At 38.7% G+C, this 14,329-nt stretch overlaps 1 protein-coding gene across 1 annotated transcript in view; it reads left to right on the top strand.

Moving 5' to 3' along the window:
* Window positions 1-12,497, top strand: part of LOC120742671 (butyrophilin subfamily 3 member A2-like) — an 18,295-nt gene extending 5,798 nt beyond the window's left edge. The window contains exons 3-6 of the mRNA XM_040046099.1: window positions 8,377-8,590; window positions 8,794-8,858; window positions 9,053-9,169; window positions 11,343-12,497. Coding sequence (XP_039902033.1) covers window positions 8,377-8,590; window positions 8,794-8,858; window positions 9,053-9,169; window positions 11,343-11,824 — 878 coding nt within the window. The 3' untranslated portion in view covers window positions 11,825-12,497. The remainder of the gene's footprint in view (window positions 1-8,376; window positions 8,591-8,793; window positions 8,859-9,052; window positions 9,170-11,342) is intronic.
* The last annotated feature ends 1,832 nt before the right edge of the window (window positions 12,498-14,329 follow it).

The raw sequence follows: 14,329 nt of genomic DNA, 5'->3' as shown, positions 1-14,329 counted from the left end.
CATAGATGACATTTCTTTATCACAAGCTTCCGTAGGCATAGACAAAACATATAAGAGGGAGAAATTTCTTCTCTGCTCTGGACTCTATTCAAAAAGACGAGCCTTGTCTTTGAAAAATGGGGTCAGTGCCTGCCAATGCTTATAAAGATATAAATGTAGGCATACAATTACACTTCAGTCACTGACAAAGCAGAGGAACTGTACTGTTAGGTGACAGTAAGTTTTGCAGAGACTTATGTCAGCATTTGATTGCGTCAGACAGACGAGTAACTTCGCAGACAGCAGATACTCGGAGTTCCATGAACTGTAAAAAAACTGCATAAACATTTTCACATCCATTAGAAAAAAATATTTTATTGTTATTGGGAGAGAGACAGAGTGAAGTAAAAACTCAGAAACCAGCGAATGACAAAGGTGGCACCGCTGATTAATAGGATTTTTAAACAGTTTCACATTTGCAATCAATCTGTTTTTGTTCAGAGGAAGAGGATTTAGGAGAAAATTATTATGGTTCATGTTTAAATTTTTATTTTGAAACGAATTAGGCTGTTTTAAACATACAACACTTATTACAGTAAAACTGATGTTTTACCTCATCCAGTGTCCCTCTGTTTTGTTCCAACCTATGAGTAACTTTTCATGCTGAAAATGATTCACTGTGTGTGATTAACAGGAAACAGCCATCGTATTTTTCGAAACCATCGACAGCACCTTTGAATGACTGACAGAGGTTAACTCACTCATCACTGCATCTACAGCAGGTCTATGGCCTTTTGGTCAGTGAAGCTGCATAATGGTTTATGTTTGTTTAAGTTTTAATAAGCACTGTAGATGTGACTATAATTGTAATAATAAAAAAGTTAGCACTAATAACGCATTGCTGTTAAGATTTCAAGCTCCGTGAAATTAAAGCTTGGCTTATTTACTCAAAAACAGCGCAACCGTGTGGTAGGATATGATAACTGCATTTTATTATCGACCTCTTGATTTAATATTCAGCTTTTTAAAATTCGGCTTTATATCTAAATATCCTACATTTTTCAGCAGATCAAAAATTTATTCTGCTTGTTCTGGTAATTGTTTATTTTCTTCCTTTTTTCGGTTTTTTTCTTCCTCTTCAAAGGACTTCCATGATATATGCGCTATATAAGACCAGATCCCCAAAGTGAAACATTAGATAACTACATGCAGTGCACGTGTGGCAGATGTGACCCTGAGTTAGATAACTAGAAAAGGATGGATGGATATACATGTATGTGTGTGTGATACAGGGCTTTAAGAACAGGTACATGACTCAATATGTTCAACACAGAAAGAAATTGGAAGGAACACCAAAGGGGCAAAACACCAGCTCTTGATACAGCTGTTGCTTGGAGTTGCAAGACCAGACTGGTCGTAAGACTGGCTACGGATACCGACTCCAGAATGGAGCAATCTCCGCCCACCTCCTCTACATGGATGACAGGAAGCTGTATGCCAGGAGTGAAAGAGACACTGTCATTTGAACTTGAGAAGTGTAGTCAGATGGTAATGAAGACGGTAGTCAGAATTGGGGAGGACTGCACTACCATAAGGCAACATTGCAGACATCGAGGACAACTACAAGTACCTGAGAATCCTACAGGTAAACTGAAACCATGAATAGGCCTCTAGGAAAGCTGCAACCACCAAGTATGTGCAGAGAGTAAAGCAAGTTCTGAGGAGTAAGCTAAATGGGAAGAACAAAATCTGGGCAATCAACACCTACGCAATGACAGTGATCAGATACCTCACCGGGATAATAAGTTGGCCAAATGAGGAGATAAATGCCAGAAACATCAAGACAAGAAAACTCCTGACTGTGCATGGAGGGTTTCACCCAAATTCCAGCGCCCTGAGGGTGTACGCTAAGCAGAAGGAAGGAGGCCGAGGGCTGGTGAGTGTCAGCACCACAGTCCAGAATGAAACAACAAAGAGCAAAGGTCTGTTGTTGTTGCTTTGACATTTTGCATCTGACTGTGTTAATGCTGTCTACCATCTGTTGGGTGGACCTTTTGTGACCTTTTGTATAGTTGAGAAGACACAGGAGTCTCTTCTTATAATGTGCTATAAAAAACAAAACAAAACACAGTCTCTGTTAACACATAAAGTTGCCGCTTTTACCATATTCAGCATTGCAAAGGAAAATAATGAAAAATGAAAATGCACAGCAAAGGTATAACAGGCTAGAGACTAGGGATGGGTATCGAAACCCGGTTCTTGTTGAGAACCGGTTCCCGCTGTTTCAATTCCTTGGAATTGTCTGCCATTTTTGCAAACGATTCCCTTATCGATTCCAGTCGCCCCGAATGACGTCACCACGTTGCGGAGCGTCATTTACCTGGCAGGAAACACGGCGCCTAAGCGGCTCAAACACTCAAAAGTTTGGTTTTACTTTACGAGAACGGATGACAACAGGGCAACTTGCAATACTTGCAAAGTAGATGTTTCATTTAAGGGAGGAAACACTACGAATATGCAAAAGCATTTGCTCACAAAACACACGATGACCTTAAATGAATGTCGTGGTTTTAATTCCGCTCCGGACTCGTGAATCTCAACACAGCAGCAGCGGTAACGTTTGCACGTCCTCTCCCGTTAATGCGGCAGGTAAATAATCAACTAACAGTGCATATTATGTTAGTGCGATCTGCCTTATTACAAAACCTGCCATTACTGTGCATTTAGGTGACCATGATGAGAGAGACAGAGTCTGGATCAGATGCTGGCAGTTCTCGCTGCAGTCTACCGGTAGCGTCTCCTTTCAGGCCAGGATAGACGAATGTCACCGAGCAGAGACTAAGTTTGTGGTCAAAGGCTTGCACCCATTTGCCACAGCAGATGCCCCTATTTAAAGTGAATGTGTTTAATTGTAGGCAGGGACATTACTGGATATTCTTGTGTAATTGCTACAGAATAATTTATGTTATACTTTGTTATTGCTACAGAAGAATATTTATTTTATTATTTTACATTTACAATTTTTTTTCTCCCTGTGACACCCCATTGAAGAGCCGTAGGCTGTGGATCTCTTAAGATTTCACTGTTGGGTTTGTAAGGCCATGTTACTCCTAAATTTCTATCTTGTTCAAAGAGAAGATATAAAACAAAGTTCTAAACTAATCGACCTTAGTGTTCTCCTTTTTAAAAAAAGAATCGATAAAGAATCGAATCGTTAAACAGAATCAAAAATGGAATCGGAATCGTGAAAATCTTATCAATACCCATCCCTAGAGACGTAAAGAAGTGTGTCCGTGTAATGAGCACTTTCACTTTAATAGAATCAGTAGCCACATTTTATTGAGATCACTGATATCTTATCTGGATGAATCATTTGGTTTGTATCAAAAGCATAAAATACAACAATATGAATGTTAAAGTTGTTGTATTCAGTCATATTTCTTTTATTAACAGATTCAGATGTGAACATAATCACACGGGCTATGTTGTCAGCAAATAACATAAAGTGCTACTACATGAGTTACTTCTCACACACAAATTTTCTGTAGACTTCATCTTGAAATGCACTGACTGATGTGAGCTGTCAAATGACTGTACTGCTGTTGTTTGAGTGTAAACAGGAAATGACCAGAGCTTCAAAATTACAGTAACTTAGCATGACTTCATGCAATGCACAGTAACAAAGCATGTTTCTTGGCTTTTGTTTTTTGTAGGTTTACCAAAAGTTTCATGGCATTTACTGTAAAAATTGTGGTAAAGATTAACAGTAAGGTTATTTTAAAAGCACAAGCTATCAGGTGATGATTCCTTTGTATCCCTTTTTTGTACTAAAAATAAATTGTGGTTGTGTTTCTTCTTCTCCTTTTTTTAACTGATGTTCCCATAACTGTCACTCAATCCTCTTGAAAAAGTTAAAAAGGTTTGCAAGACGTGTTTGTGTTCTGCATGCATGTGACTCATGCTGTGTGACGAGTATGAGAAATCTGCCTCACATGACCACACAGGATTTCCTTAAGTGCTGTTAATGTTGTGATAAATAATATGATAGCGTTATGTTCTCATCGGCCTCCTGATTTAATCTTGAGATTTTTTAAGGTTTTCTGGTTACATCTACAAATATTATACTTTTTAATCAGCAGCTCAATAATTGGTTCTAGTTGTTCTGGTTAATAGTTTCTTTGAGGGACATGTGCCCTGTTAATTTTATATAAGAGACCAGACCTCAAAGTCATCTAATGTCTTTGTCTAATATCAAAGACATTAGATGACTACTTACAATGTGGATGTGGTTTGTGGCTGTGTTGTACATCCTTTTGTTGTTGCTTTGAGTTATATTTGTTTGCAGACTTTATGCTAAGGGGAAGGAAGGAAGCCGAGGACTAGTACGTGTCAGTACCACTATTCAGCATGACAAAGAGCAACAAAGAGCAACAAAGAGCAAAGATTTGTGTGACTGTGTTAATCCTGTCTACATCATCTGCTGGGCGACCTTTTGTCTTAAATTTGGGGGTTTGTGTCTTTAAGATATTCCTTTTAGCTTTTTTTTTTTTTTTTTTTTTTGAGACACTGGACGATTTCCCAAAGGGTTTCATGTGAAATGTGATGTGAATTAGAAAATTACAATCTATGATAACAAGTTGTCAGTTTCAGCACATTCAGCATTACAAAGCTACTTTTGTAGCTGTTTGTATTGTTTGGCATGATGAAAGGAAGCACTTTCAGTTCACTCACTCACTGTTTGACTTGAAGCAGCAGACCTTATTGTCTTTTTTGAGTTTGTTTTCATTTAGCCAGATTTATCTTGTACTGCATTTGAATCTTATCTGGGTGTAGTTTAAGAGAGCACAATGACTATGATCTCCTAAACTACAAATACATTAAAAAACCAAACAAGAGTGCATGATGACATTCACACCATCATGAACCCACCCACTTCCCGTTTTGTGAATGAGATACAGTTGGAACTGTTGCACATCATTATGCCTCAGGCTGCCCTCTAGAGAGGAAGCATGGAGCAGGTTAACAGAGTTTGGGTCCTTTTTCAGTCCTTATTTCACACCCGTGGATCCGGCAGGTCGTTTTTCTGTGCTTCGGCCACGCACGTCCTTGCGTTCCTTCTCGCCGTGGTCCTATCTTCTTGTAGAGGTAGGATTTCTACAGTCCCGTGGGAGTGTTTTGTGTCACGTGACTTTCCCACGAATTACTGTGCAGATCACACGACAATATATTTGTTATAAAATCAGCTGAAATGGAGAGAATATCAGTGTAGTAGCTGCCTCTGCCCGTTGTCCATTTATATGCCCATATACAGTGGACTACACGGTTAATGGTGAATGGTTAATTCTTTGTATCTTGTTTTATTTAATCTGAAAAAGTCAGTGATCACTGTCACCCTATGTTTTTATTACCACTGTTCATTTTAAAGCTCAGTTTTTACATCCTTACGATGTGACTACAGCCCAGCTCATGCAGCAGTATATCAATGACTAAACTTATATTGTGGATGGATTATCTCAGCTGTTCTGCTGCTGCACCTCTTAGATATGACTGTAGTCATTACTGCTCTCACTACTTGTTTCAACTTCTATTGACTGTGTGTTTGAGGTGGTTTCAATCAGGCAGAACTGAAAACACATCCACACTGTTTCATGGTTTCTGGTAATATTTGTGTAAAAAGTGATATGCCTAGCAGGTTTTTACAGTTAATGGCTTGACTTTCATTTTTAAGAAACAAAAAAGGTTGTAAATCTGAGGACATGGGGCACCATGCATTGTTTTCCCACACACCTATGCAACCGAACTTCTTTTTGCCCTCCATAAGAAGAATGGCAGTCCCATAACACCGTCACTTTTCAGGCCAGGAAGGCCATATTATCTTTAATATGCTGTCTGTGGTTGATTTACATATTGTACGTCCATGTGACTGAACCATGTGATGCACTGTGCTGGCTGTTTATTTATTACATTTGTCTTGCACGTAGCCATAAAAACTGAAAGGAAGTACTTCTACATTAGTTCATTTATTATAAGAACACAAACCAACAATCAAATTATCTTATAAAGGTACCAAAAATATGTTGCTTTACTTTTTTGTGCAACATTTCTTTAGACATCATCTTGTAAGACAGTGATTGATATCAGCTGTCAAATTAGGTGTTACAGGAAACAACTTCAGAAATAACTTACTGTGACTTCATGCAATGCACAGTAACTAAGCACATGGTTCATGCTTCTTTTTGTATGTTTACCAAGAGTTTTGGTATATTTACTGTACAAATTGCACTACAGATTTACAGGAAGGTGGTTTTAAAAGCACAAGCTGTGAGGTGATCATTCTTTTGTATCCCTTTTTGTGAGCATTAAAAATAGATTGTGGCTGTGGTTGTTTTTTTTGTATAGATGTGTTAATTGTCATTGGGTTCTGTTGAACAAGTTACAAGAGATTGCAAGCGTTTGTGTTTGCATGCATTAGAGTCATGCTCTGCACCAAGTTTAAGATCTCAGTCTCACATGACTACACAGGATTTCCTTTATTGCATAAGCTATGACAAAAAAAGTGGAAGTAAATGACATTTTAACTTTACAAGCATGACTTTTAAATCTGTCTGTACTGAACACATGCCAAGACTTTTTTCTGACTTTCTTCAACACCTTTAACCTCTGCAGGTCAAAATAACACAAAAACAGCAACTGATGCATTTTACAACACGGTGCATCTCTTCTGCCCACTTAAAGATGCCACACATTACTTTCTAACAAGTGTGTGTGCACAGGAAAATGGTGTGCACACACACACTTCGTCCTATCTATATAGGCCTATTATGTTTTCACTGTAAGAGTCCAACATTTTAGTTAAAAGAAGAGGGGGGGGGAGAATATGAAGAATGAAATGTGGTTAGTCGAGCTGATATACCTGTGCAGGTACAGAAGACCAGATTATTTTAGACAGTTTGCCTGAGCAATGGAGGAGAAGTGTACAGGTACCAAGCAGTTTCACGTTTTGATATAATAATGGCATCCATTATTCTGGGAGAAAAATCATCCCACTGTTTGCTTTTGGGCTTTCAAAGCTTTAATGTTTACGCCTGTAAACAATGTTGTATGTTTGGAGCCAGATTTGACCAAATTGTAACCAAATTTGATTGCTAAATAAATGCTAAATGCTACCATTCTGTTTAGCAAACTGCATCAATAAACTGTATTACACAATAGGTATTTGAGGGATAAATGCCCTAAAAGAAGCCAAAAGGTCTTCTTTATACAATTTATACAACTGAGTCCTAGCCTATTGGAAATAGCTGCCAGTGTTGGCAGACCCATCGAAGTAGGCTCAACTGCAAAAGTTAAACCTCAACAAAATTTCAATGAGTGATAATAATAAATACATTTAAAAAAAAAAAATCGCTCCTGCTGTTGTCATGTAGAGATGTACCATCTACAGAGGCTAAAGCTGGTTTGTCTACCAAGCTGTACACAAATGTTTTAACTTGTTTTAATGTTGTTAACTTGGGCATTTTGAGTTCTATAGCATTGAGAAATACTGTTGCTGCACATGTAAACTATATTAGTAGATCCAGTTCTTTGACTGTAGGAAAAACACAGTAATTAGTTGCCACACATATTCTGTTTTCTTTTTTATTCACAGGAATAATGTTAGTGGATACTGGACCAAAGATCGTTGCCTTTGTCAGTGAAACTATCCTCCTGCCCTGCATCACCACCATCAACAGTGAGGTGCCAACAGTTGGAGTGGACTAAAGAGGGTCTGTTTCCAAACACTGCCTTCCTGTACCGGGATGGATGTGAGACCTTTGAGATGAAGAATCCAGTCTTTCAGTACAGAACAAACCTCATCATGCACAAACTTCACAACGGAAACCTGTCAATGGTGATATCCAATGTGCAGCTAAATGACAGTGGAAACTACCAGTGTGCAATTCGGAGGAACAGGAAAAAGAAAGTCATCACAAGGCTGGAGCTGTTTGTAGGTACGTTAACTCAAAGTGCAGTGCTGTATTTATCCTTTCCTCCACTTTGGAGATCAGCACAAACCTCACATTTTGGTTTAGGTTTCCCTAAAGACTCCGAGGAGCGTGAGGAGTGCACAGATTTTACTGTGAATGTCAGATTAAATGATTTATTATTTAATGAAATAGTCTGAGGGTTTTCTCCTTTCTATTCTTTATTCTAAGCAAAGGTAACCAATTATCTGCAGATTTTCCCCAATCGTCTTTGCCAAATGTTCTTAGGAGAACATGCAGATTCTTTAATGATTTCTTTGATCCACAAACCTCAGATAATATTTGACATTAAAGTATTTTCCACAGTGAAAATTTTTGTAATAATGTTTGCTGGAAGGTTCAAAGGCCACATCCTGAATAATTCTTGTTTTTACAGGTGCCGTTTCTGAGCCGAAACTCTCAGTTGTTTCTGGTGTTGGAGGAGGACTGACTCTGCAGTGTGAGGCTAAGTGCTGGTTCCCTGAGCCTAGGATTACATTTCTTGACAATCAGGGAAATGAGATCAGTGCTGAAGACCCAAAGAGAGATGGAAACTCCCCAGGGTGTCTGACAGTTACAAGAAGAGTGACTTTGCATACTGCTACCAACAGGTTTAATATCATTTTAATGCCTAAAGTTCAAGACCTCAGATCTCATTTTATCTGTGTCATTTACTTCATCCAAATGGGAATGTGATATCAAGTCACTGCATCAGTGCAGTCATGCATAAGCTATGACAAAAAGTGCACATCAGTTTTCTTTTTCCAGGACAAAACTGTGAATGAAACCTAAAGGTGTGTCTTTTTAATCACAGGGTCATCTGCAGAGTCCAGCAGCCTGAGATAAACCAGATTAGGGACTCAGAGTTTTACATACCGGGTAAGCTTAACACCTGAATCAGCTGGACTGCATAAAACTTAGATTTCATTATTCTTTTGTAATGATTCTAAATGTTACATTTTGCAGAATAAAAGTGCATCAAAAAGCACCTTCAAAAAATAAATTATGCCAGTGTCTCTTCGTGTAAAATGATCTTGATTTTCTCATTGAATCTCTTTTTTTAATCATTTCAGATGAATACCTGAGATCCTGCACTCTAAACATCGTAATCAGCGTTGCAGTGACGATCCTTTTAGTCACAATCACCTGTGCACTCTTATACTTTATTGTCAAGCGCTGTTGCTCCTCCGGTAAGTCATTTTGTGCCTTTGTTTTTAACTACTTCTAATTATTTGCTAATTAATTAGACAATTTATAAAATGGACAGAATGTTGTCTCCAGAAGTTTAGCTGCTTTAGCGTGGCAAGGTATGGTGGGAGAACACAGAGCTTCCAAGTTTAGCAGATATATTCAGCTGTGGTCTGTAGTAATGGCACATGAAGCAACTATCAGTACTGTGTGCGTCAAACATTCAACACGTCCAAACATAATTCTAGCACAGAGATTCCAGATGGAAACTGTATTCAACACTCACATGTATAACAACTTTAACAATTACACAAGGTTTATAATTAGCATTAACTAGCTTAGTAGCTTACATAGCGTATTAGCGTAAGATAGCATTAGCATAGTCACGAGGGAACAAATACACGCAAAAGCATTTGACTTACACAAAATCATGTAAACAGGACCCACCTTCTGGCATTCAGACACAGCAATAACACAAGAATCCACAAGTTGCTGGTGAGAGGACACAAGGAAAAAATGCTGGCTATCAGCAGCTTCGAAAAGCAGTTTTCAAAGCCCACTGTGATGGCATCAGAGCTTTTGTTTTGCTTGAAGAGTCCAGAAATTTATAAGTTAAACATCAAATGAGTCAAGGAGAAGCAGCATTTTCGTACCATTATAAATAAGAACCTTGATACTGTCTAAAATATTTAAATAGTTATTTGTAAGTAAGTAATTTTAATGTCAAATTGCTGACACAATAGCAACTTGTCTCATAATTGCCCCCAAAGCATTTTTGTTGGGTTCAAATAAAGATGAATGCTATTGTAACTAAAATGCTTCTATCTTACAGTTGGAGTTTTCCAAATTTTACACACACAAAGGAAAATGGAACTGTGCCCTCACCAGTGTTATAGTTACTGGGGTATAGTTACTAGTTACTTCTTCAAAAAGGTAACTGAGTTAGTAACTGAGTTACAATATTCTAAAAGTAATTAATTACTTGAAAAGTAACTATTGCGTTACTACTAAAAAACGTTTAACCCTCTGGGGTCCACGGTATAATTTGCCATTTTTAACTACTTTGGATTTTCCCCACATTTCACCTTTAAAAAATATTTACTTTGCCTTGTTTGGCCTGTCGACACAATTTAAAAACTGGTATATATCACCTTGTTGCTTTGTCTTTAAGTGGTCATGTGATTGGCTTACCACGACTACTTTATTCTTCCTCAGTCAAACAGCAGCACTCATGCGATTGTTTTGCCCCCTTAGCTCCAGGTGTTGTGCTAGACAGTGATCGTGATTACTGTCCGCAGGAGTGCGCAGCTGCTTAAAGCTGTTGCGTCCAGATTACTTATGTAGTCTGTTACTTCTGTGCAACTGATATAAGATGTGGTAAGCTGAACACAGCTTCAACTGTCTGTTTGTTGAAAAATAGTAACGGACCGCATTTTCCTGTTAGTAACGGTAACGGCGTTGTAACGATAGGAATAGTAATTCGTTAGATTACTCGTTACCGAAAAGAGTAACGCCATTAGTAACGCCGACGTTTCCCATCACCGGCCCTCACTGATAAAGACACAGCTCAAAGCAGCTTTCGTTCATTAAAATAACCTTGTTAATCAGAGCAAATCCCAAAATATGGGGTCACTCAAGTGAAGTAGAACCTGGATTTGCTATGAAATTCAGGGAATTAACACTGAAATTATGGTAAAAAGATGCAGTAATGTGCAGGCTTTAATGTGGACAACAGAGGCATACTGCAGTGGTAGTTCAACTGCGACTGCTTTAATTAAAGGAAAGTTATTTTCATTTGGTGGCATTTATTTATTTGTTTGCATGGCTACTCTGATGTCCTCATCCTTTTATGCATTTATGTGAACAGGCAGGGAAAGACATAGCAGAGACATAACACGAAATGCAGGAACTCACATGTAGGCGGTCTGCAAGCTGCAAGATAGCTTGCAGAAGAAGCAGCAACTGCAGATAGAGTAAATAAGCTTAAATAACATGCTATAAATTAGCCACTGAAGGATATTAGCAACTGCCTTACCTAATGCTTAAGGTTAGTGCATTCATGTATATCAGGTATACTATGTTTTCTTTTCCGCTTTGTAATAGAAACAGGGAAATGTCAGGAAAACAAAATGCTAACTGTGTGTCTTTTCTTCTTTTGTGTGTGTATTTCTACAGTTGGAGGACAGAAACCGAGTGTTAATGGAGAGAGCATCCACCAGCTACCGAATGAGATGAATGAAAGCACACCCAGTCCGGACACACCCCCCAGCGAGTCATCAAATGACTCCACATCCTCACCAGGTATCTTAAATCCCAGTAATCCATCAAGACAAAAGTCTCCTCAAAGCAACAACAACCTCAAACCAGAGACTTCAACCAGCAGCAGCCGTCCAAACTCTGACAGATTATCAAAGACCACAGGAGGAGATTCAGAACCTGCCGGTTCAACACAATATGCAGCAGCCAGCTCTCAGACGGAAAGAAGCAGTCAAGACAGCAATTCTGCTCTTTCAACAAACAGCGACGATGTGTTTTCCACTTCTCCTTCACACTCAAAAGAGCTTCCTTTTGTCTCAAACGCGCGTCGTGGAAGCACTGCACGGCCTCAGCGCAGACATACGCACTCTCCAGAAGCAGAGCCACTCATCTCGATCTAGAGTGGAACTGAAATACGAGGATGTGGCAACTTTTACAACTGGACAAAAAGAAAGTAAAATGCTGATGTCAGCTGACAGTCAAAGGAGAGTCGGTCATGCAGTTCGAGTTTTACTTTCTGTCGACTGATTTTTCAGTCATGTTTAATCATTCAGCAGAGACGGCTGGATACAGTCCATTTTTAATATATTCCATAACATATAGTCTAAAAAGTAGTAGTAAGTAAGTAAATGCTTTCATGTTAATATATGGTATCATTTTCTGACTCACTAGTAGCACTGAATAAGTATTATCTTCACATGGTTATCTTGGTGTGTCAGTATGACGCCGCCTGAGCACTCGTCAAGATAAACCTCCAACACAGATGGTAGGTTAGAGGTAGATGTATTATTTTATGATTCTTTAATAATCAAGCTAACGGGACTTTTGAAATAAGCTTTTTCCTTATTTTTTGTTTCTTCAACTCCCTAAAAACAACAACAAGAACTTTCTTGTTTTGTTATTTTGCACTTTTCTCATGTTGTTCTTTTTTGCACAGTTGTTTCTGTGATTTTACAGGGAGGGCTGTGTAAGGTCTTCTTACTGCTAATCCTACATATCAACATCAGCTTTACCATTTATCAGACCCTTGAAACTTGGAAGCTTTAAAGCTAACTTTATTCCACTTTGAACTACCTTAAGATTGTGATTTTCAATAATATTTGTTATGAAGTTTTTACAGGTTTATTATATAGTTCTTTTTATTTTCTGGTTGTGTAAAATGAGCCTTAAGAATAAACTATTTTGGCTTTTTAAAACTGTTTTTGTCCGCATTTAATAAAACAGACCTTGTTTCTGACCCATATTTTCACAGCTGGAGGAAGAAAATCAAAACAGTTAAAGTATTTAAAACAAGAGTCCAGTTTTTTGTATTTTTTCTTCCTTCTCCTTTTCTTCACAGCAGTGTCATGTTACAATATTTATAGATGTCTAACCCTCTCAGAATCAGAATCAGAATCAGAATCAGAATCAGAAAGGGTTTATTGCCAGATGTTGAGCAGGTTTACAACATTAGGAAATTGCTGCGGTGCTTCAGTGCAACATACTGTCATAAAAATATAAAATAAGAATAAGAATTAAAGTGCTAAGTGGATAGATATATACATGATATATACATGAGTGCAGGTGGTGATCAGTGCCAAGCCTGTAATGATGCAGTGACACAGCGTAGGGTCATGTGTTTGTGGCGGGGACAGTCATATGGTTATTGTTCATGTGTCCGACAGCAGAGGGGAAGAAACTGTTCTTATGGCGAGAGGTTCTGGTGCGAATGGACCGTAGCCTCCTGCCTGAGGGGAGCAGGTCAAACAGACTGTGTCCAGGGTGAGAAGGGTCAGCTGAGATCCGAGCTGCACGCCGCAATGTCCTGGAGGTGTACAGGTCCTGCAGAGATGGGAGTCTGCAGCCGATCACCTTCTCAGCAGAGCGCACAACACGCTGCAGTCTCTGTTTGTCCCTGATAGTGGCTCCAGCGTACCACACAGTGATGGAGGAGGTGAGGATGGACTCGATGATTGCAGTGTAGAACTGCATCATCGTCCGTGTTGGCAGGTTGAATTTCTTCAGCTGCCTCAGGAAGTACATCCTCTGCTGGGCTTTTTTGATGACGCAAAACTGCAAAACAAGAAATGAACTACAGAACAAAATGAAAATAACTGGAAACCTGCAGCTTAAGGATTAGGATGAGGATCCAAAACTACACACTGTAGCTTGTCTGCCCGCCACTGTTTATTGCACTTCTTAATAATGACAGATGTCAATACACTGTCAGGAAGTACATGAATAATCTTAGTGAGTATAGACAGTGACCATCATAACAATATCTGAACATTGGGCCACATTGGCCATATCACCTCCGCCTTTGTTCAGGTTACACACACATATCACTTGCATCACTAAATACAATATACTATAACTCACAGCAAGCGACTAACAAATAACCATTCATTAGTGAAGCATTTGCATATTGGTTACAGCATTTGCATCTCCTCTTACCTCAACAAAACATAGAAAACACAACTGAAAACATTCATGAGCCTGATTAACTTTACTGTCACGAATACTTTTTGTACTTCATTAGCATCGCTACTGCACTTGAAGCTTTACCTGCTAGCATCAAGTCCATTAGCCTAGCACGACCACGTTGGCGTTATTGTTTCATTCTACTCACAATACTTCGACATTACTGAGTTTATAAGTTATACTTTCCTTTGACATGTTCACAACAGGCTTATTGTTTCTACGTCATTTAAGGACTAATAACCCACCTGTGTATTAAAATAAAGAGGCACAGATCATCAGCTTGTTTACAGTTTGCCTCAAAGAGAGTTTATGTTTCTCCTGTGCACTTTGCACCACCTAGTTGTATCATAAAGTAATGCCGCAAAGTGTAGTGAGAAAACCACTGAACCAGTAATTAAAGACATAATAAACATGCAAGGATAGCACGGTGGCACGGTGGTTAGCAC

Source organism: Simochromis diagramma, unplaced genomic scaffold (genome assembly GCF_900408965.1).
Source record: "Simochromis diagramma unplaced genomic scaffold, fSimDia1.1 OVJJ01000338.1, whole genome shotgun sequence".
Taxonomy (NCBI): Eukaryota; Metazoa; Chordata; class Actinopteri; order Cichliformes; family Cichlidae; genus Simochromis; species Simochromis diagramma.
The sequence above is the reverse complement of the archived record's forward strand: the minus strand, read 5'-3'. Positions and strand labels throughout refer to the sequence as shown.